The sequence below is a fragment of the Phymastichus coffea genome, unplaced genomic scaffold, assembly GCF_024137745.1.
Source record: "Phymastichus coffea isolate CEN01 unplaced genomic scaffold, Cenicafe_Pcof_1.1 PCOF00003, whole genome shotgun sequence".
NCBI classification, from domain to species: domain Eukaryota; kingdom Metazoa; phylum Arthropoda; class Insecta; order Hymenoptera; family Eulophidae; genus Phymastichus; species Phymastichus coffea.
This window is the reverse complement of record NW_026706814.1, coordinates 9,497,646-9,523,457: the sequence shown is the minus strand read 5'-3', so window position 1 is coordinate 9,523,457 and position 25,812 is coordinate 9,497,646. Positions and strand designations below refer to the sequence as shown.

Here is a 25,812-nt window from a genome sequence, read left to right as displayed (position 1 = left end):
GAAAGTGTGTGTGAGGATTAATTAGCATTTAGAATACAGTTAGCGAAACAATTGATTGGTGATTACAATGGCAGAAAAAGATTCAGGGATTCAAAATAATATGAAAATATCCATGTTATTTTGAATATACTCAAATTGACGACAATCTCTGAATCTTTTTCTAACGATAATTACAAAAACGAAGGAGAAAAAAATCTAAAAATTATCAAAAAAAATCAAATTAAAAACACAAAAAAATATATATCAAAATTTCAAAAAGTACAAAAAAAAAGAATTCATAAAAGTCCGAACTCTAACCTTCACGTGGTGTTGAGTGTAAGTAAGTGAAATCATCACTGAAACTAATAGAGTGAAGGCTATGCAGCTGATAATTCAATTGATCCTCAGCCTGACCAGTGATATGAGAATTCCTATCTCATATAATTTTTGAAAATTCTCACATAGAAATGTATTCCTGTTTTCGTTTTCTCGACACAGAGTACAGTATAATTATTCGTTCCTAAAAATCTTGAAATTTTGACTTTCCCATTCGCTATATTGGACCCGCCATCTTGAATTTTCAAACTCTGACCTCGGATTCAGATTCAGCGCGGCTCAGGATTCCTTAGAGCATAATTAGTTTTCTATTCATATGGGTGCAACGATTATGTGCACGATCGAAATAGACGGTAAATAGGTCTGCGTTATTTTCAAAGTTTATGAATTTTTTACTCAAGAACTAAGACAGATATCGAAAAAACACCAAGAACAGTTTCTGTTCGAAAAAAAATTTTGTTTTTTAAAATATAGATTTTTTGACATTTACGTCCGCCATATTAAATCCGCTATCTTGAATTTTCAAAATCGGACCTCGGATTCGGATTTAGCGCGACTCGGGACCATATAAAATATAAACAGTTTCCCCGCACTATAGCTGTGACTCTTATGTGCACGAAACGGGTAATTACCACGTAGTCCCATTAAGAACAATGCAAGACCGTGAATCTATCAAGGGCAGTAGAACATCATAAAATACTATAAAACTTCATAGGTACCATAAGAACAATGGAGGACTGCGAATCATCAAAATGCATCGAACACCTTAAAATACCTTGCAAAATCATGAGGAACCTAGGAGAACGATTACTTCATCTAGATTCGTGCAACACCATTAAATACCATATAATCTCATGGGGATTCTGGATAATCAGGAATTCATTGAGTTCCGTGGTACACCACAATACACTATAAAACGTTACACAGGCCGACAGAATTTGACAAAAATATTTTACCAAGAACCCGAGTATAGTTTTCCGAAGGTTTTTTGCGCGCTGAATCCGAATCCGAGGTCAGAATTACTCTGGTGGCTCCGGTTTTCGAGATATCCTAACCTTAAAGTGGGTTAAAAAATATCCTAACCTTAAAGTGGGTTAAAAAACGCGATTTTTGCCTATATTTGAGGTTATGTAGCAAAGAAAAGAAATTGTTTTTCAAAAAACTGTATACATCAAATTAAAGTATGAGTTTTCTTCTTTCAAATGCCGTTGAGTATGCTCGGATATCTTTTTTTTTTCACGAAGTTACACAAATTTGAAAATTTCAAATTTTATGAATTTAAAAAGCACCACATCATTCAGCCCAAGCTATCTAACAAGTAACCATATTAAAGAGCCACTCACCAATTTAAACCAAACTTGGAAATATGACAAAACACTAAAAAATATTGTGAGCATCGTGCTTCTATTTACAAAATGCTCTCTTACGGGTAGAAACCACCCCTGCCAACCCCTAAACAGGCTCACCCATATAACCCTGGGTAGAGCAAGTTTAATTAACTGCTTTTTGATAAAAAAACTCATTTTCTAATCACAGGTATGCGTACTAATATGATCTAGATAGGCCTCATCCCCAAATACCTCCTCAACCCTTTAAAACCAGCCCTCCCAACCCCTAAGCAGGCACACCCACATGACGCTGGGTAGAGCAAGTTAGCCAAGTGCTTTTTATTTCAAATTTGTGTAACTTCGTGAAAAAAAAGATATCCGAGCATACTCAACGGCATTTGAAAGAAGAAAACTCATACTTTAATTTGATGTATACAGTTTTTTGAAAAAAAATTTCTTTTCTTTACTACATAACCTCAAATATAGGCAAAAATCGCGTTTTTTGCACTTTAAGGTTAGGATATCTCGAAAACCGGAGCCACCAGAGTAATTCTGACCTCGGATTCGGATTCAGCGCGCAAAAAACCTTCGGAAAACTATACTCGGGTTCTTGGTAAAATTTTTTGTCGGCCTGTGTTATATAACAACATAAAAGACCATGGGAATTCATGGAGTATCATGAAGAACCATTAACACGTCGAGATTTCTGAAACACCATAAAACACTATGAAACACCTGCTAATTTATGGAGAACCCTGAAGAATCATAAATTCATCAAGATCTATGGAACATCTTGGAAAACCATTAAACCCACCTCATAGAGTACTATAAGGAACAATCGTGAGCCGTGAATTCATCGAGATACATGGAAAACATTAAACACCATCAAATACCATGGAATACCATAAGGAACAATAGAGAACAATGAATCCACCAAGATGTGTCGAACATCATAAAAAACCATAAATCCTAACCCATGGAAGCTTATGGAGAGATCCACGAATGAATCAAGATTTGTGAAACATTATAAAACTCCTTAAAACGCCATAAAACACCTTGGAATCGCATGGAGTACCATGAAGAACCACAAATCCATCGAGATTCGTAGAACACCATAGAACATTATGAAACACGATGGAATACTATAAGGAATAATGGGAAACTGTAAATCCATCGTAATCCGTGGAACACAATTAAACGCCATAAAATACAATGCAATTTCATAGGGAACCATGGAGAATCAGGATTTCATCGAGATCCGTGGAACACCAGAGAACACCATTAATATCATGGACACCTATGGAGTACATGAGGAACTATGAAGAACTATGAATCCATCGAGATCCGTAAAACACCATAAAATACTATAAAACACTATGAAACAGCATAAAACACTATAAAACAGTATAAAATACTATGTAACACCGTAGAAGTCCATGGATTACCATATGGAACAATAGAGGTCTGTGAATCCATCAAGATGCGTCGAACACCATAAAACACTATGGAAATCCATGGAGCCATAAAGTACTATGTACAAGGGGTGTTCAAAAAGTAAGGTTACTTATCTATTTTCGCGGGCTACGTACATTCAAGTTTTGAATTGTTGTTGTTGTGTTGGTACACTCACCACGATTATATATTTACAGTTTTGACTATATAGCACATGCTATTTTTCTGGCAGAGGTGTCAGCGGTTAGAAGTGTTTGATGTGCTCGGCGATTTTCTTCTACCGAAAAGAATGGAGCAAAGAGTTGGCATTAAATTTTGTGTGAAAAATGGAATCCAGTGCTCTAAAGCTTTTGAAATATTGACAATTGCATACAGTGAGTCTACTCTGAGTAAGAAAAATGTGTATAAGTGGTATAAGCTGTTTCAAGAGGACCGAGAGAATATCGAAGACGAACCTCGCCCTGGACGTCCCAGCACATCAACAATATATGAAAACGTTGAAGCAGTGAAAGAAATTGTGTTAAAAAATCGTCGAATGGTGATTCTTTGATCGTGATCAGAGAAGTTGCAGAAGATGTTGGCATATCGGTTATAATGCCATGATATTCTTTCGGATGTTTTGGACATGAGACGTGTGTCAGCGAAATTCGTTCCAAAATTGCTTAATTTTGATCAAAAGAACCGTCATATGACCATCGCTCAGGAGATGTTGAATGAAGTCAATGAAGATCCTGATTTTCTCAAAAGGGTTATAACTGGTGATGAATAGTGGGTATATGGTTATGATGTTGAATCTGAAGTCCAATCGTTCCAATGGAAAACCCCAGAAGAACCAACATCCAAAAAAGCACACCAAGTACGATCAAATGTTAAGGTTTTGCTCACTGTCTTCTTTGATTACCGTGGCGTAGTTCACCAAGAATTCTTACCACAAGATCGTACGATCAATAAGGAGTATTACCTTGAAGTTATGCGTTATTTAGGAGAGGCAATACGCAAAAACGTTTGGATCTTTGGAAAAATAATTCGTGGATTTTGCATCACGATAATACACCTGCTCATTCATCATTGCTTGTTAGAGATTTTTAGTCAAAACCAACACCATAGTCATGCCTCAGCCTCCATATTCAACGGATTTGGCTTCTAGTGACTTTTTTCTTTTTGTAAAACTTAAGAAATCCGTAAAAAGACATTGATTTCCAACGATTGAGGAGATAAAAACTGCATCGCTGAAAGAACTCAAGGCTAATACCTAAAAATGATTATTAAAAGTGCTTCGATGATTGGAAAAAGCGCTAGCACAAGTGTATTATATCCAACGGGGATTACTTTGAAGGGGACAATATAAATATTGACCAATAAATAAATATTTTTGAGGAAATTATAAAGTGACCTTACTTTTTGAACACCCCTCATATATCAGCCGTTAGTCCGTCCACTTGATTATAATTTGATTTTCCCCCAACGGTTTCCACATATTATGTAGTTTTTCAATACAGGTATATTAAAAAACAGTTAATTTAGTTTTAGAGAAAAATGCTGACATAAATGACGTACGAAATAACGTAATATACACGGAATTATTATACAACTAGAAAGAATTATTATACATCAACTATAAGTGGTTGTTGTGTCATTATGCGTTGTTATTTATTGACCACATCATCAATTATTTTTGTACGTGAAAAATAGTCGTAAAATACGGAAAACACGTAGAGACGTATAAAAATAAAACAAAGCATTAGAAGAATCTTAAAATGTCGAAAAAGCAACATTACTCAAAACTTCAAACTCAAATAACTTTCTCAAATCAAATGCTATCGAAGTAAATCCTTTTTCAGATAATAGAAGAGATTCTAGATTTTTTAAACTGTATATCACATTAGGAAATCGATACGTAAAAGCATGAAAAATAGGTATATTCTGTTCGGCAAATCTGACTTTTTTCCATTTTACTGCATAGAGTGTTGCGGCCGATCAGTAGTCGTCGTGGCCACTTCGTGCCTACTCACCTACGGCTCTCGAACGCGACCCTTGATAAAATGTAAACGTTATAATTTAATTTTTAAATAAAATTTTAAAGAAGAAACTATATCATCATTTTAGCGATAACTTATGGTGAAAAATAATAATAAGATAGTAGAATATAATAGATCAATTTAAATTGGTATTCGATAGTTACATAGTAATCATTTGTAAATAACACTGTTACCTTAGGTGTAAGTAACGTACAAACTCGAATAAATGCGTACGCTGAATCTTGGATCAACTTGAAAATAGAAAACTCGCATCTTGCGGCAAGTTTTATATATGTGCATAAATATAATGCATCATTACTGTTTGTAATTTTTCGTAGATTATGATGTTGGATTATTTCATTAGACGACTGGTTGTTAGTAAAAACATTAATAACAGCAACACATTGAGCTTTATCGCAGGACCACATACGCAAATGACCTTCTTTACAAAAGGTAAATAAATAGACCTCATTGCCAAATGCATGCATCACTATTGACATAAAAACTTCATTTTCAAAAGTTTTTCCTCGTAGTGCAGTTGCTATTCCATTGAGAAAGCGGGGAACTATAGATTCAATTTTCAGTTCACTTTGATGCACTAGACCAGTAATAGTATCTAACCGTAACAGAAGTATTGTTCCAGAATTAAATGCAAAAGCAAAAAGTGCTTCCTCTTGAGGCATGACTAACCAAGAGGCTGCAGCATGAGCTATAGGTGCATCTGCAAAAGACAAAAAAAGACATAAAATACAGTTACGTTAAGAATAGATTTATAGATATCAATGTATCAACAGTAAATATAATGGTTTATTACGAAATTATCCGACAATAAAAACTAAACATATTTTACTCAATAAATCCCAACATCTGAAAACGTAAGGCCATCGTCTTGGTACTATAAAAATAAACGGCACGCGTACTTTTGCCCTACTAGTACACCAGTGCAATTGTTAGCATAAAGTGCGCTGGCGTCACTCTCCCTCACGATATCAGATCGCTCGTGACTTCAATTATCTAAATAACATTCATACAGAGCACTACATTATGAGACGGCAATATATACAAATATTATGAAAGGAGGAGGGGAGAGGGGAAGGGATATATGCCGATATTAAATAACGAACGCACTGGTTTTTGCCAATATAAAAAATATTTATTAAAAGTCAAAATATCGCGATTTTAGTACAAACAAAATGCGAGCAGCGAAAGCCGAAACGAGGGGTTACCAATATAACTGTTAAACTAAAATTCCAATAATTCGGGTTTATTAATACTTTTTAAGTCTAACAAGCTAATGCATTCGTAATGCCATAAAAAATATATGGCTTATTTTGGAATATCGGTCAGTTGATTGATAAAAATGTTATAAATATTTAAACAATTAAATAGTTAATAACTGATTTACTACTGATTTTAAAGCAATCCATCATCGAAATTCGTACTCAGCAGCTCAAAATACAATTAAAATTCTTTAGTGAAGCTCGTTACCTCCTCAGCCTTTAGACTACGCCGTCAGTCCTTAGGAGCGGCAAACGAGGACTGCATAATAATCCTGCATCACGGCCACTACAATATCAGCCACTACCAACGATGTAACCGTCAAGGTTACACATTGTACGTACAATGTAGCAAGTTCCAATACCTTAGGCATGTGCAACACCCCAAACATCTAATTTTTCCACGCATACTCCTGCATGCTCGAGCTAGGTCAGCACTAGCTGGTGGAGGGGAGAGAGGAGAAACGCGTGCCATGCCTCACTCTCGCAAGCATCGACCACACCGCGGAATCCAGCGCAGGATATGATTGTTTGCTGTCACGAAAGGGCGAAATCGCAGTGACCTCGCGTGATCCCTTTGATGCCTCTCGCTCAACGATCTTCAACAAACACTTAGGTTGGGGAAGATCATAAGAGAATGAAAAATCCAGTTCTCTAGCGAATCAAACGTGAGCGTAGAAAAATTCTAGGAACAGATTGAAGAGAGCTAACAGTTGAATCAAATAGACGAGGACGAACTTTTGGGTTTGTTGGCCTCGTTGTTTAAGAAGCTAGTTCTTGTATGGTATCGCATGGTCAATCCGACATTGGGTACCTACGCCAACTTTAAAGTAGCAGTGTTGGAAGCATATAGAAAATCTCAATGATTGAAGAGAAATATTTCCACCAAAGAACATCTACAAAAGCGAAGCGCCGATGAAGCAGTATGAGATTATTTGTCAGCGCTCAATATAATCTTCAGCCGCTTCGATGCACCATGGGGAGTTCGAGACCAAATCGTTCAGGCCATCGAATGCTGCCGAGACTGGAAAAGAAACTAAGAAAGAATTAGATGAACATCACTACTCTGCAGTAGCTGTTGCAAAGAAACCTTCATCTTCTCAAGCAGAGTTTATTGCCCGAGATAGCTTATCGACCAAAAGTTAAGACGGCCAAGCCAAAAGTACATGTAGCCTCCGCTTTGAAGACTGTAGTGTCGCTTTCCGAAACAGATTTGTAGAAGGCTTTCCAGAAGCTGTTCTACAAGAGACTTAATGATATGGCCGCGGCTGCGTTTAAGAGTCTCCCCGAGTCGCCTGGTGCGATAGGTGGTTCAAAGTTGCTTGTAAAAGTAGAACAAATAACAACGAATAGCTTCTCTGCGTCGCTATTATCTCCGCACGACGACGGCATTAGTTGCAACCGGACCGAGGAAGAGACCGTCACAGTGGCGCATGGGTCATCACGCTGAAGTCCGACAAGAATTAGGGGTAGAAAAGTAGACTCAGGTGCCAAATTTATGTGCTAGGAGTGAACTTGACTTGATTATTTCAAGTTCATCTGCCCAGAATAAAAAACAAGTAGAGCAAGGCGCAGATGAGGTCACCAACGCTTTGCCCTCTGATATTCAAACCTTTGAGATAAATTGCACCCCTAGAATATTGCAGATAATGAATAACGAATGGGTAGAATCGATACTAGTTCCGAATCACCTTCGCCGAATTTTGGCTTCGCGCAAAAACCTTATGGTGGGGGTACTACCGGAATGCCTTAACCCATTAAAGCCCAAACCAAAACTAAGTAAGATAGCATCAGACTAACTATTGGAAACAGGGCATAATGAAAATAATAAGAACCCTTGTCTTTTCTTTATGTCATTTGCAATTGTTTACAAAAAATTATTCAAACAAATTGCACAAAATGCATTGTTTTTAAAAACTGATTACGCCAACACGAGAATAATAATCTCGTATATTCTACGAGAAAAATTATGACAAAATCAATATAATATTTTTCTGTCAGTCTGCAATTTATTAGCGTAAATAGGCAATAAAGTTTTTGATTCAAAAACTTCGATTTCACAGATCAGTTCTGACAAATACTAGAATCTGACGGTTAGTTGGTGGAACTTTTCTGTTATAAAAATCTGGAAACCGTATTAGAGATCGCGTTTGAGTGGCGGGTTGACGGTTGGATGCAATAAGAAAAAATGTATTCTTTTTATGAAACGTTTGTTTTGTACTTTTTGGGTATTTGAGGCGGCAAAACTCAGGATTTTTTATCCTATTTATTGTCAAAGTTACGAGTAGATTATTTGACCTACGAGCTCAAGCTTTTATTGTCGTTTAGATTATATGTAAAATTTTGTATGTGAGCAATGTTTTGTATTTGAGTAATTTTTGTCTAAAATATTTTTTTATTCTTATCTGATCGTTCGGTTGAAAAGATTAAGAACAAAAATGAAGCTAATCCTCCCACATGACCTTGGATATCTCTTAAACCCCAAATATTTTACCTTATTTGTAAGTAGAATTTCCCATTCTTTCCGAATTTTGGGGTCAAAAATAGGTGTTTCCTATCATAAAAACCAAGCTGACCTTCAAATAACCTTGAAGGTCACGGTAAAGATCACATTCAAAGTCACCAATGGATTCCTCGTAAAAAGTTACTTCAAGAATGATCTTAACCATTTGGAAAATTACTTTGTCTGGAAAATTTTTGGACTCCGAAGTTTTTGCACACCCTGTATGCATTCTAGACGTCAAAAATCATGTTTCATTCTCTGAAGACTTTTTGGACACTTTGTATATTAAAGAAGAAAAGAGTCCAGGTATTGTAATTCAATAGTACCAACACATTACAAAATTGCAAAGAAATGGATTAAGTACATACTTACATCAACGAAAACCGTAGCACTTTATTTCCTGAAGCTTGATACAAAGGTTGGGCGGAATTTCTAATCCATCAAAATATTGACAATAAGTATATTTGTAAGCTCAATAGAACTAATTGCAGCAGTAAATAATGTTCTTAATAAAAAAGTGAAAATTATTTCACGAGAAAGGTTAGCAAAATAGATGTCCAAAAAAAACATTCTCAAAAAGTTCGTTAAAACATTTAACCGAAAGTACGTAGAATCATCATGAAAATTATAAAATTATATGATGTTTCTACAGACAAATGAGTATTTGATAAATGCAAAACATGTTACGAATGGAATGAAAATTCAGATCGATATCATCAAATAAAAATGTGAATTATTCAGAAAAATTAGGTTTAGCAATGCTGATACTTTCAAGTCTTCAGAAAACTTATATTTTGTCGCATATCAAGAAAACTATATATTACATGATATAAAACTCGTCATGAAGAAGAACACTTACTTCATGATGAAATTACTTACGCAATCTGAGAGAATAACGATCTAGTGAAAAAAACTTGCACATTTGATGTTTATCTAAAGGAACTATAGAAGTACATAGAAAAAGTAAGCAAGCATTAGATGAATCAAAGAGCTTCAGCAAGGTACCATCAGATTAGATAAAAAAATCCGTCAATTAGTGATAACAGACGGGATGATTCAGCGTTTGCTTTGAAAGCTATGAATTTGATAGCAAGTGAGTGTAAAAAATTAGTGAATACGATAAATAGTTTCACTACAATGTCTGATGACACTTCAGCTCATTTCAAGAATAGATTTAAGTTAGGCAATTAACGAATTAGGCAATGACTAAGAATGCAAAATGGATCTTATCAGCTACAGAACATGGAAAGAGCTCATGTAATGGTGTTGGAGGATTATTCAAATATTACGCTACGGTTCATAACTTGTCTTCATCGTCCAATAAAAGTATATGAAACGCTGAAGATTTTGTTAAATATGTGAAGAAGTATACCGATAAAATAAGACTTATTCATTTGAAAGCTAAAGAACTTGATTTTCGTACTTACAAGAGTGAAGAATGAAAGTTGTTAAAGTCTGCTAAAGGCATTCGTAATAGCCTTATTTGGCAAATGATCGGACAAATATATGATGATGGAAAATCTATTGTACAAAGAACTATGAAAAAACAGCTAAATATAAATGGATACATGTTCAGTGCTAAATATATCTAAAAATGATACTACGAATTACTGTGCTTTTCTGTGATTTACTAAAAATTAATATTAGTACAATTACTGTATATCATTGTAAATAAACAGACTATCTAATAGCAAGCCGAATATTATACTCTAATATATTTGTTGAATGTTTTGAGGTGAATCAAATTAATTTTTCAAACATGTGACACATGTCTTCGATGTAGTTTCTTTTACTCAAAATATACAATGGTTTGATTAGATTTATCATATAAATTAGGAAAACGCTATATAAGGATAACACTAATTTAAACATGTAAAAAATGGCACTTTATGTTTATTTGTCGTAAACGAAGCAAGATGGCATATTGCAGTTCGGCCAGAAATAGCTTATATAATCCTGATAAATATATAAAAAATTCGCACAAATCGAAAGTGTTTTTTTTGATAAAATAACTTTTTCTTTTTTCTAGAACCTGAGATATCCATTAGCTAATCCATACACAATAGTCTGGTATAAAGGCTACTTGAGGGTCTGACGATTCTCATCTCCACGAGTATGTTGAAATCTGACTTTTCAGTTTTGAGATTGGCCCTAAAAAGCCGACGGGATCGACGATGAGCATATTTTCAAATACCCGTAGTTGACGTAGACATACCGTAGACGGCCGTGATTACATCCTTTAATTTACTTAAATTTCGTGTCATGCTGCTTGGATTCAAGAACGTATCATAAACTTTCCAGAAATTCATACATAAGCAAAGAGCTCACATTTCTCAAATTTACTGACGACCAGCAAGGGTTCAAGCACCCCCTCCACCCCGGAGAAGGTCAGATCAATTCTATAATTCCCAAGACCGAAAACAGTACGGTAGCTTAAGAGTTTTCTTGGTGCCGTAAACTACTTCAGGCATCATATAATACATGCAGTTCAGACCCAGGTGTTGATTAACAACCAGCTCAGTGGACCCAAATAACACAGGCCTGCAAAATAGAGAGTCGTCACTGTTCTTTTACAACTTACGGTCATTTCCGAAGTAATTTTTGGCGTAGAATTAGAATCCGTCGTCAGAATTGCTTCATCACGTCAGGTTTTTGAGTAATCGTCCCCTAAAGGTCGAAGAACACATTTTTTGGTCATATTCAAGGCTTGATTACATCGTGAGTTTATATTCTTTTCAAAAACGGTTGACGGCATCTTAAAGAAGCACTCTTACCCTTCAAAACCCATTTTTCAAATTTAAGATATCATTTTTTTTCATCAAGACATCATCAATTGAAGTTTGCCATTTTTGAGGTTTCACCATGAGCTTAAAAGTTCGGCCAATTTTCCTGGAAGAATACGATATATTTCTTAGTTTTTGTTTTTATAATGATTCTAGAATCATTATCCAAAAAATACTAAGAAATATATCGTATTCTTCCAGGAAAATTGGCCGAACTTTTAAGCTCATGGTGAAACCTCAAAAATGGCAAACTGAATCATGTGCACCTCGATATAATCATTTTGCTTACAGTAACAGATCATTGCTATTGTGTGACTATAATCGATAGATTCACAATATGGCTTCAGACAATCCCTTTTAAGGACATTACGGAAACCGTGGCGGCAGCTTTCCTTTCAAGTTGGATTACACTTTTTGACTCGCTTCTTGCAACAATTACTGACCAGGGTCCTGTAATATAGAAGATTTATAATCGTAAACCCTTGACTTACAGTTTCATTAACACGCGAAATTTCAAGATGTGGGAGGCTATAACCTCAAAATCTTATATCTGCATTCTTTTAAATCACAAGCTCTGTAGCCTGAAGACTGTAATTCTAAGCAAGATCAGTCAAGAACCTAACCTTCTAAAAATAGTTTATTTTGGGATTCAGCCACTTGAAACACTTTACTTAAAAGATTCAGCTGATTAAAATAAGACCAAGCAAAGATCCAAGCTTGGCTGAGACTAGATAAAATATAAATTGATTCTTCTGTAATAAGATTATTCGGAGATTCAGCTTCTCAAAGCAAAATTAATCAGGGACCCAAACATCTAAATACTACTTTCACTTTTATGATATCTTTTTTGTTATTCTTAAAAATCCTTGTATCACATCATCTCATTGTTTAGTATTTGACTTATAACGTTGTAGACCAGTAGTAGTGCGCCAACATAGATATAAAAAATTTTCTTTAATAATATCGTTCAATTTCTTTTATATCCTTATGACTATAGACGCTTTCCTTATTCTTCGCTGACAACATTTAACTTTTCAGGGAACCAATCTAAATAAGAATGTAAATAGTGTACTTTAATACTTATGTTACACATTACTCGTTACAATTTTCAAGTATATCGTTTATTAGTTCTTCTTAATCAGTTGCTTTGTTATTGCCTAAAAATCTTTTGAAACTTTTTTGAAGTTTATTTAAGCACTTTTTTCATTAGGTGTAATTTTATTCTCAAAGCCATTTATTTTCTTCAATTCCCATATTTGTGATGCAACAAATAAACCTTTTCTATCTTTGCACATTCCAACTGGAAAACTTATGCAGACATACTTGGAACAAGCACAATTTTTGTCGTAGACCTTTACAAATTGCTTCATAAGTCCTAATTTGATACGAAGCAGAGATAGAAGAACATGTTTCTATCAATTAATGAATTATTAATGAATTTTGAAGATCATCGAGGTGTCTAGCTTAATGAGAATTACGAAAAGACCAATCCTTTCGAACGTAATGCTGATTTTTTCTCTATCCCATAAATGTATACAGCATAAATAACCTGGCTATTGCCTAAGAAGCATGAACATAATTTTTAAATCTCCACAGACTTATCAGTTATGCTATTTATGAGCAAATACATATAAAATAATTTTTATATTTTCATATGATTCCTTCCTATTACGGTATACAGAAACGACAATAAGTATAAGAAAATATTTATTTGTATTCTGGAGCAAAATTGCTTTCAAACTGGTATTGGAAGATTCAACAAATAACCTCTAATATACAGGATCATACATTAAATCTAATTTTTTGCATTAAGTGAGTAATATCATGGTAATAAGCATAGTTGTCACCTTCACAAAAATATCTGTTAATGATTTTTTCCGACATCTACACCAAGAGCAAGAAGTTACAGGGTTAAAAAGATATTTTCCTTCAGGTGTGAATCTAATAGCTTGGATTTCTCATTAAAGAAGCCTAAATCATTAATCAAATCATTGACTCCACCTCGACTGAAAGAATAGCTCAGTCAGAAACCTTATCATTCGTTGAATTAGACTCATTCTCGACCATATCAACTTCAATTTTTTGCTTCAACAATAGAAGAATTGAGAAACTATAATTAGAATTAAAAAAAAAACGTCTGTATAACACTTAAAACATTCGAATATTGAATATTATAAGCATTTATACTGTTAAAACTAAAAATTTTAGTCAAGAAAAAATAACAGTTATCACAAATGGAAAGTTTACATTTTCGCCCAACCATACATATTTTGAAAGGAATGACGATATACGTGGTATTATTCCAATGTTTTATTGCCGCAACGTATGATGTGAAGTCCACGAATCTTGACCAATTTCTTATATCATGATGAGAAATTGGTTTATCATTGGTTTATTTATTTGTTTTGCTTATCGAATGTAAAACAACCATAAATTTAACAGAATTCATCAGAATCATTTAAAAAATGATGAGATCCCTTTATGGAAATAAATAGATATACTTATTTGTTATATATTACAGAGTAGCTCTGTGCGCAATACAATGAAAAGTACTATTCAAATCATCAAAGTAGAAACTAAGAAAGCGGATGATTTCTAAAGTTGGAGAAAACTCACTCTAAGCAAAAAAACGAGTGGTAAAGTTATAGTACTGCTATAGTACTGCTTGGTAGTAAATTTTCACCGGAAAAGTAGCAGTGAAAATGGTTAATGAGATCATATAGAAACAAGTCATTGAGAATTGAATCTTTGAAAAATACAATGTACGAGAATTACTCGCGGAGTATAAAATTTATGGGTTAAAAGAATGAAGGTTTAAACGTGTAAGGCCTCAGCTTTTTAGGTTATAGCTTTCTTGGTTTACGAAAATCGGTGATTCTCGGGTTAATAAATGTGGGGCTTAGGAGTTGAAGGTTACTGCTTTCAGGTTATCATCCTTGTGGGTCGATAAAAGTAGAGTTAAGAATTTAAGGTTATATTCTTCCACACAACAGGGTTCGTGACTGACCATAAACGTAAATATTGAAATCTTGATATCTCCTTGGATTATATTTGATTCCTTCAACTTAAAGATACACCACAAAATCGAGACGAGGTCTAAGATCTTCAAGCTATCAAAATATGTAACGCTGTTTTCGATTTTTCGTAAAGTAACCCAGTGAGTTTCAGATCTGTTAGCATCATCAAGATTCATCATAACTGTTGCTTTGTAAACCCTGCATCATTCACAGTTATTTCGATTCTCGCAACTCCGCCAGCTAGAGCATTGATTGCATATTAACCTGCGAAAAGTGGTTTGAGGAAGAGCAAAGCTTCCGTCCTTGTCAATATTGGCACAATACGTAAATCATTGATGTTTTTCTTGTCTACCAGCATTTTTAAAGGTTGCTCGAGCTTTATTCAAAGCAGAACATTGGTTCATTGACTGTTCGGGTAGATTTACCCTTTTCCCAGTTGAATGTAGCCGCTTTGATCACGTTTTTCGAATTAACTAATTTTTTAGTTTTCTTGCATTCTTTCAAACTGATTTTTCTCTTCTTCAGAACCATGCCAAACTTTGATTTTAATTTTATGGTATTAGATACAACGTAAGCTGCTGCTTTCTGACCAATATTAGAATTCTTAGCAAAAACTTAAATCTACGCTTTTTCATCTAAGTCTATGTGTGCAATATTTTCAATAGCTTGTATATTTTCTCGGTTTCTCAAGTACGCTATATCATGTTGCTGGTAATACGAGGTCTGTCCGGAAAGTATCGGGCCTACGTTTATATCTTCGCGCCATAGTGTTCGAGCGGACTCTACCGGACAGAAACGTCAACAGTAAAGCCTCACGAATTTATTGGTTACTTACTGACACCTGCCGGACGTATAGTTCATACGCAGCGTGTCTTTGTTTCCAGTGCCTTTTTCGCGTTCGTCGGATTTTGATATTGTCAAAAATGACTGAAAAACAAGATCAACGAATTGCATTAAATTTTGCTTTCAACTCGGAAAAACGAGTTCGGAAACTATTGAAATGATGCAAAAGGCCTTCGGAAGCGAGTGTATGAGCAAAACACGAATAAAAGAGTGGTATAAACGGTTCAAGGATGGTCGCACTTCTGTCGATAGTGATTCTCGTTCCGACCGACCTTCGACGACAAAAACCGCAGATAATATTGAGCGGCGGCGACTTGCAATCGAACAAGATCGTCGTATGACTGCGAGAAATACAAGAAGACTTTGGGATACCAAAAACTATCATTTCAGAAATTTCAACCGAAAATTTAAGAAAGAAACGTGTGTGTGCGAAATTCATCCCAAAATTGCTCACAGCAGAGCAGAAAAACATTCGCTTAGAAATCGCTTTGGACTATCTGGAAATGGTCAATAATGATGATAATGTGCTAAGAAAAGTTATTACAGGTGATAAATCATGGGTTTATGGTTATGATCCTGAAACAAAACAACAATCTTCACAGTGGAAGCATTCTGAATCGCCAAGACCAAAAAAAGCACGTCAAAGTCGGAGCAATGTTAAGTCAATGTTGATTGTTTTTTTTGATTGTGAAGGTATTGTACATCACGAATATGCACCAACAGATCAGACAATCAATAAAGAATACTACGTTCAAATTTTGAAACGTTATGCAGTAAGAAGAAAACGGCCGCACTTTTGGGAAAGTGGTGACTGCTTCTCCATCACGGTAATGCGCCAGCGCATTTATCCAATCTTATGCAGCAGTTTTTGCGCAAACACAATATCGCATTGCTTCGAAAACCTCCATATAGTCCCGACATAGCCCGTTGTGACTTTTGGATGTTTCCAAAACTAAAAAAACCACTCAAAGGACACCGATTCGATGACAAAACAACGGTTGAAAACAATGCGACGAGTGTACTTAAGGCTATCCCTAAAAGTGAGTTCCAGGACTGTTTTGAAAAGTGAAAACATCGATGGAACCGTGTTATTCAATCAAGTGGGGATTACTTTGAAGGATGCCGCCCACCAGATGATAAAGAATAACGCTAGCACGAAAATATAAAGGTAGGCCTAATACTTTCCGGACTGAATGTGAAGCTTAAATGGAAGTTTGATGATACCGTTGACCAATCCTTATTCTTTCTTTGCTCTCTGTCGCTTGTATGCGATCATCATTCTATGAGTCCGTCATACGACTAACGTTAAAAACAATAAAAGCGGATATATATAGTCATCAGGCTAGTTATCGTTTGAACATTGTCTCGACGTACAAAATTTTGACGTCATCGTGTGAAATGATAAGCAACAATAATGGTAATTTACTTCTAAATTTTTCCATTCAAAGAGCATGTAATTGATCCTAACTATGCATTACAGTCGATGGATACATGCATGCATTCAATGAAAATAATTTTAATTTTAAAGTATAGAAAGAACCAAATGGAGTTTAGAAGCTTCGTAACTCCACCATGATTTCTAACAAAATATGGTAAACGTTGACGGTTTTAATTGTAAGTAGAGGTAAGTAGGGTAAAGTGGGAAATGAGGTAGATTTGGATATGTCACTTTCTGGATAAACTATCAAATTATATTTGTCATGCGCTACTAACATATATTTATAATGACCGTAAGTAAATCTTTATGGTATACTGACGCATGCAGATATATTTTTGTGCTCTGTAGAAATTTTTAAAGTTTTTAAAAAATTTCTCACTTTACCCCACTTATCTCTACCCAAAAACAAATGGTTTATTGGAATCATTTGCGCAAAGGAACGTAATCAAAGTCTTATTAGTCAAGACGATCTAAAAAATTAGAAAGAAATTTTAGAGATTTCTACCGATGAAAGAAAAATAATAAAAGCAAATGACGCTCATAATAGTAGTAAATTCAATAATATAATTAGTTCATTGTTTTATATGACTGAAAAAACCTGATATAAGTAGGAAAGGACTGAAAACTGGTTTATCTAATTACAAGATTGCACGAAACGATATTAATATGAATTATGTGTATGAGGATAATCCAAATGAGCTTATTGATCATCTTGGATTGCTGGTAGTTGAACAGTCAGCTGGCAATAATATTCATTCAATAATTCAATAATAGTTATATTAATGAAATTCATTTGATAATGGAGGAATTACGCTAGAATGTGTGTGCGCGCGCGCGTGTGTGTGTGTGTTGAATACACGCCCGTTATCTATTCAGTATTAAAATAAGTTTTGACATATTCAGATCTAAATTTGTATATCGAGCTGGTAGTAATCGTAATGCGCCAGATATCACTCCAAATTCTCTTTAGATAAATATTTTAACCTTGAAAATAAACGCCTAGAAAATATCACTTCTCTCAAATATCCAAATAATGTCATTGATTAAGACACAGTAATATGCTTAGTTCAAATGGGAATTAGAACTATCACATTAATTTACACGACTTTGCGGAGCGACATCGACGATTTAGACAATTGCAGGAGATTTCTCCAAGAAAGCATTAAAAGGATAAAACATAGTATTGATGGAGAGAGTCATAAAGGAAGTTCATAAGCCCGCGAGATAACTATTTACAACGCAAGTATGATGTTTGCGCTATCAATGAAACCTAGCAAGTTGATCTTGTCGATATGCAGGCTTATTCTAGATAAAATCGTTACTACAATTGGCTTCTGGCAATCATTGATAATTTTTTGAAGCACGCCAGTGTGCCAGTGAAAAAGAAAACCGGTAGTGATGTGGCAGCTTCCCTGAAATTTATTTTAGTGAAAAGTCAAGTGCAAAAAAAAATCTACACACCAGCAGAGGCAAGAAATTTAACAAAGTAAATTTTCAAGCTGTCATGAAAAAATACTCTACCTATAGGTAATTCAAAGTATCGATATGCGAACAATTTAATTACATGTTGAAAAACATTATGTGGAAAAAGTTTACTCTACGTGAGAACTACAAATGTTTCGACATAATACCAGAGCTCACAGCTGCTTATGATCAGCTAATTCAGTATTTTTTAAGCTAAATTAACTTGATTAAAAAAATATGTACCTTATACTTACATGCTCGTTTCGCTGAAAATGGGATAGGAACAAAGAAAAACACAAGGCAATATTCATTAATAATTTTGAATTATTTTATTCAAACGTTTTCTTAGTACTGGAAGTACTGTTTTTTATATTATAATTTTTCAAATAATCGTTTTAATTAACCTAAATACTTATTAAAATGCAGAAATTAACCAGCATGTTTGAAATGCTCTGGTAAACATCTCACAACAACCTGCAAAGAACAAAATAATGAATATAAATGCATAAACCAAACTTTTAGCAATAACAAATATGGAACGTCTTGTAAAACTTGTATGTGAAATAGTAAAAACATAAATTGATGAAGTAATTGACTTTACCAACTACAAAATAAAACCTACCTTACCAAGATACCTTGGTATGTTAGATAACTACAGAAATAGACCATACAGAAATAACAGCGCTAATCAACATGAAATAAAGAGAACTGGACTATCAAAATTCATACATTCGAGAACATCCAGCATCGCATCAAGTGCAGAAAGTGTTTTAAGCACAACTTAATGGATAAGTACTTTCAATGAAAATTTCTCGATTGATAAAAGCATAGTTATAATTATTCTTATACTTTTCTCTTAAAAGTTCTTTTGTAATATTATGTTTCTAAAACAGTAGATTAAAACTAAACGCTGTGTAATTAATACTAATTAGTTTTAACAGGAAATATGGTTGAAATTTCATGTTTTATTGTGAATACTTCATTCTTTAAATAAAAGCTCGCGAAAGCTTTGAGCTTTTCATAATTTTAAATTAATAAAACACCAATAAAATGTTAATCAATAAATAAACGCGTAAATTTCAGACTATATTTATTTATTTTATAATAAATTGTCATTATAAAATTTCTGTGTTTAGTTTTAAGTAGTTTAATTAAACTTAACTTTTCGCGCAATGATTATTAATAATAGCGTCTAAATTTTGACCAAAACACAAGTGAATCCATCTATCAAGAGAGATCCAAACCTTATTTTTCGCTCTGCCCTGCTCTCCTCGGAAAACTAATGTCACGAGTCCAATTAACGTCACCCAAATTGGACAAAATGATCGCCTTACCAATGGGGAAGATGGAGCCAACTTTACGACGAAGCCTTTTCGCAAGGAAAGTGAGGAAACAACTCAACTAATAAAAGGTCCTGTATGGCCCGGAGGAGGCACTCAAGCATCCGCTCTGCAGCCTAGAATCCAGCCTTGGATCGAGTTTGCAACCTCTCGAAGAATAAATAGTAATACTTATTGTAAACGCGCAAAGCTAAAATAAGTAAAGTGCCCAAAAAGAATAAAATAAAAATTAAGTCAGAAAAACTTAAAAACATCTCTCTCTCTCATTCAATATACTCCCTCATCGTGTCTTATCTTTTTCACTGTTTAATGTTCGCGAAGTAGTTTTCCCCTATAAACGACGCTGTGGCAAGCGTCACACTTCGTTTTCCCTTTGCATTCGTGGTATTGCTGCGTTCAATTCGCACTTTACCAAAGTTAGAATCACGCGCGCCGAAACCTTTCACTGCGATATACACGCTCATCCTAGTTTGCACGTGCGAGCGTAGATTAAAAAGAGCATACCTGAGAATACGTCAACAAGACATCACACGGTTTTTGTATATTACTATACAATGTGTTAACAATCCTTAGGAACGTGTATTCGCCTTTACGTCTGATAATTTCGTTTCAGTGTCTTCTTTCCAACCGAGTTGAACTCACCTTAAGTCATTTGACTTGTGCCACTCGATCTATCTTAAGTGCGACTGACTTAATGCCTAATCCGCCTGAACCCCTAGATGAAATCGGATTAAGACTTAAGCCTTTTCAGATCGACTAAGCTATTAGGAAACGAAATGACGTAAACGGCGAATAAAATTAACAAAGTTTAATCAATAAAAAACTACAGTCTTTTATGGGCCGAAAAACTAACGCACGCGATAGGATTCACAATTATAAATTATAATACGGTGAGAGAGAGAGAGAGAGAGAGAGAGAAAATTCGAAAATTGCCGCGAAAACTAAGGCTCGGCGCGAATACAAAAAGATTTAAGATCGCGATTGACAAAATACTTTCGAATGATAAAGGGAGGTGCACCTACCCTGCGGTGCAATTACGGTGATCAGCCGTAATTGTTGAAGCTAAGTTGAAAGATGCTCCTCGGTCAATCAGCTGTGCTGCCTCCCTCTCGAATATGCTGATACCTGCTGCTACTGCAATGCTGCTTCCGCTGCCAAAATGCTGCTGCTACTGCTTTCTCGTAACTCACGCACGCACGTATCAAAATAGTCCCAGGAAACTTTAATATTTTAACGGCAAAACACAGTGCGAAAATTTCAGCGGTACTATCACGAAAGCAGCTGAGGCTTAACTACCTATTTTCAAACTCTCGCGCGCCATCTCTCTCTCTCTCTCTCTCTCTCTCTTATTCGTTCAAACTAACACGCAAGTAAAAGAATCGCGAACGGATCGATTACTCGAATCAACTACCGCTGCACTGTCTTGATTGTTCCAAAATATTCATTCAATAACTCATTTATTTTCAATAAGCAAAACAAAGTACTTAATTTTTATATTTACAAAATTGAAAAACTTGCTCAATTCATAGATACTTATGATAATACATTATGTAACAAAGTTATTACAACAACATTTTTCATCGAAAAATTGACCTTTTTGAAATGCTTGTAACTCCGTCAATTTTCATCGTATTAAGTTGATTTTTGTGTCATTTTAAAGGAAATTATCTGTAAATTCATACAATTAATATGTTAACCATGTGTGAGTTAATGTCACATTTCTATGTCTTCATCAGGTCCAGTAACTATGCTTTCTTAAGGTAGCTCACCAGTGTGGTGACGTATCTAGGAGGGGCCCCTTCAGCAAACATACATATTTGTGTAACTTTTTGGGTTTATTTTTATTTTAAAACTATTTTTTGAATATTCGATCACATTAATTAGTAAAGTATTGAAAATAAAGTAAAAAGCAAAAATTTTTTATTTCCTCTAAAAAAGATCCTTATTTTGTATACGTCAGTGAGTACGTAATTTGGCAACGTCGCAATATATGTTACAGAGCTACAGAGCACGTGTTCGGTGTTTTTATCGAGATATTGTTCTGACGGCTTAGATGTATGTTGTGTTTGTTTACTCTTATTTTTTATAAAAATGTATAATGTGCGTGCAACAATTGGCAAAAAAAAGGGAAAATTTATTAAAAAAACTGAAAAAGAGAAGATATTGAAATTGATTGAAAGTACACGAGGTAAACAAGGAAGGCCTCTAAACAAAACACAAGTTATTGAGGTTAGTAAATAGTAATTCATGTGCAGTTGTTATTAATTATTATGTACTATAGTATACAGTAGTATATAATAATATATTATTATATTGAATGAAAATTGTTTTATTCTATATTTAGTATGTGTTATAGATTAGTGTAAAATAACTATTGATTATGAAAATATTTGTTTACAGATGACTGATAACAGGGACAACCAATGTCAGGTAGTTAGATATGTTTCTTACCATGGACGTAGGATAGTGGAAATGGATAAGTTAGCAAAGGATTTATGGTGTAAATCATGTAAAGTTCCCATAAGTCTAGCACATCTGGTGGAGGAAAAGAAAAAAGGTCTAGCGAGCCAGCTATTCATTCAGTGCTTTTCCTGTAAAGCCATACAGTGTGTAGAAACCAGTTCTAAAAGTTGTAAATATTATTATGACTCCAACTTGAAATTAGCTATGGGTAATGAGAAAATTTTTACTATTTAAATTAATTATATTTCTATACAAATAAATGTAATAACAATTATACTGTACAGGTATGTTAGATAGCGGCGAAGGAGAAAGTGGAGTGAATACAATGTTGTCTGCGCTGAACGTACCACCAGTCAACAAGAATTCTCTCAAACGTTATGAACGAGTAGTGGGCCCAGCTATAGATAAAGTTGCTAATGAGTCATGCATCAAAGCTATCCAAGAAGAGAAAAGATTAACACTCCAACATGAAGAAAAGTAAGTTACAAAAAAAAAACAGTGATATATACTACTTATTTAATATTTAAAAAAAAAATGCTGTATAAAAATTTACATGTATAAGCTTCGAAAAATAATTGTGTAATTTATTTATACTGCTGGAATGTTATTATCAGTAAGCTACAATCTTTAGATTCAATCATGAATGTTTTACGAGTACTACAGTTAAGATTTACAGAAGAATTATTTACACATATTTACATTTATATATATTTATACATCCATTTACGACAATGTATAATTTTATTATTATCAATATTTCATTGTATTATTATTATACATTTACATAAAATTTAATTAATTTATAATTATATTTACAATTAGATTTAGATATATTTACATTTATTTACAATTAGATATAGATATATTTATACACTGATATACATATATTTTTTCTATTTACAATGAAATTAAGTTAAGCTTATTTCTGTAAACTTTTATACAAATATTTTGTTTTTATTATTAAATTAATATTATGATTCTCAACTCATGTAATACTGATGTGAATAAATAAACGATTTTTCACAAGTAATAGTGAAATAATTTTTCTCATAAAATTATTGTAATTTTTTTTCAACAGCAATAATAATAAAAGTAAAGTTAACAACAACAATGTCACAGATTTGACTGGATCATTCGATGCAGCTTGGACCAAAAAAGGACGCCAACACAATAGTTTGAGTGGTATATATATATAAGAAAGATGTTTTCTATTTATTTTTTTTTTTTAATAAAATTTTTTAAAAATGCAATTGAGTACGTAGGTCATTCGTCATTGCACGGCTATTTTTCCAAAAAAGCTATGGGATTTGCTTATCGAGAATTGTACTGTAGAAATTGCAAACCAAAAAAAAATACAAACCACATATGTAAAAAAAATCATACTGGATCATCAAAATCTATGGAAGCAGATATGGCAGTAGAATTGATTTTAAAAAATGATAATTTGGTGAATAATAAATGTAGAATTAAAACAGTGATTGGAGACGATGATTCATCTGCTGTTGCAGCTTTAAGAAGGCTGTCGCCTTATTCTATTACTAAATAGTCGGATTACAATCATGTTAAAAAAACTTTTAACAGTAAGTTGTATGATATAAAATTAAACCCAACTCTTAGAGAGTATTTTTCAAAGTCTTTCGCTCTTGCTATTAAGCAAAATCAAGGTAACGCAGATAAAGTGAAAAAATCATTAGAAAATATCATACCTCATGGGTTTGGTGAGCATGACAATTGTGGATCATTTTGTAATAAAAAAGATGAATCATCTACTTACACTTATTTTAAAAATGGTGAACCTCTATCAAATAATGCTTTAAGAGAAAAATTAGAGAAGATCATTCAACCTTTCATAAACAGCTCTTCCCAAATTGCTCCATGTGCTTCAAGTCAAGTAAACGAATCGTTTAATAATATTGTTTGTTCGAAGCATCCAAAATCTAGATTTTATGGAGGATCAGAAAGTCACTGCTATCGCGTTGCATTAGCAGTATGTCAAAAAAATATTGGCTACGAATTTCCAGTTGAAGTTAATAAAATTTTGAATTTATCTCCTGGTAAACATACATCAAACTATCGGAAAAAGAAACAATTGCATGAATCTGAAATTCGATCGAGAAATAGTACTGTTCCAGCAAAAAAAAGACGACTTGAACTGAAGAGAGAGAGATCAGCCAAGAATAGTGTAATAGAGAACAAAGAAGGCTTGTCGTATGAGTCTGGTTCAGGATATCTGAATACCTCAGATTTAATCGATGAAACATCAATAATGAGAGGTATAAATATTTTTATTACTTTTACAATTATAAATTGATTCTATTCATTTTCATATTTATTTTCTTATTTATAGATGACGTTGACTTTAAAGATTGTGCAATAATTATTTTCGATTTAGAAACAACTGGCCGTCATGCAGCAGCTGAAATTGTTCAGGTAACAAAAATTTGGTTTTATACTTAATTGAATGAATTTCATTTTGCGTTTAATAATAAAATCATGTTCGCGTATTTATAGATTGGAGCAATAAGCGGCGATGCTGAATTTGAAGTGTATATGATGCCTAAAGGAAATATGACTTTCGAAGCTTCAGAAGTAAATGGTATCAAAATATGTGATGATAAAATGTATTATTTTGATCAAGAAGTAATAACTTCTTCTCAACGAGATGGTTTTTTAAGCTTCCTTTATTTTTTGAAACGTCAAGGAAAACCATGCATTTTACTTGCACACAATGGATTCAGGTAACTTTATCATAAACATATTTATGTAGAAAAATTTTACACACAATATTTACTGTAATATTTATATATTTTTAGGTTTGACGCACAGAAGCTCATTAACTGTGCAAAAACTTCAGGTCTTTTGACAGAAATGATGATGTTTGTTAAAGGTTTCTGTGATAGCTTACCTATTTTTAAATTATTGCTACCGGCGAGAGTCAAATCTAAATTAAGTTTCAAGCAAGAAGAATTAGCCAAAGAATATTTATATAAAAAGGATATTAAAATTTCGCACAATGCTCTTAATGATGTGATAAATCTACAACAATTAGTAGAAAAATTATTAGGAAAATTACGTAATGGCGATAAATCTATTATTTATGAAACCTCTCGAACGGTTGACTCATTCATAAACAAAAAAGAAAATGAAAAAAAAATACAAATTTTGAAAAAAACTCTGTCAGGATTGCCTATTTCAAAATGTATCATGAGCAAGATAGCTAAATCAGGCATAGATAGAAATTTATTAGAAAAGACATATGAAACTAACGGTTATGAAGGATTAAGTGTATTATTAGGTGAAAACGTTACCAAAAGTAAAAAAATTATTACAAGTATTGCTGCAGCTTTAAAGAAATAATAACTATAAATTGAAGAAATTTTAATTTACTTTTGTGATATTTTGTATAAGAAAAAAAATGGTTATGTATTGTAATATTAAATTAAAAGTAATAAAAATTTGTTATTTAATTCAATTCTTTTCTTTTACAATTTCTTACCTCACCAATTTGTATCATAAAACTGAATATACTCCATTATTTACTATATTAAAATGCAAATGATTCAAATTTACC

The 25,812-nt window shown here is 33.6% G+C and overlaps 1 protein-coding gene across 4 annotated transcripts in view; it reads right to left on the bottom strand.

Annotated features, from left to right (window-relative positions):
• LOC131663944 (nuclear pore complex protein Nup160 homolog) overlaps window positions 1-25,812 on the bottom strand; it is a 291,910-nt gene that overhangs the window by 214,827 nt on the left and 51,271 nt on the right. For all 4 annotated transcript variants that reach the window (XM_058934752.1, XM_058934744.1, XM_058934735.1 and 1 more), the window contains exon 4: window positions 5,308-5,834. In XM_058934752.1, coding sequence (XP_058790735.1) covers window positions 5,308-5,834 — 527 coding nt within the window. The remainder of the gene's footprint in view (window positions 1-5,307; window positions 5,835-25,812) is intronic.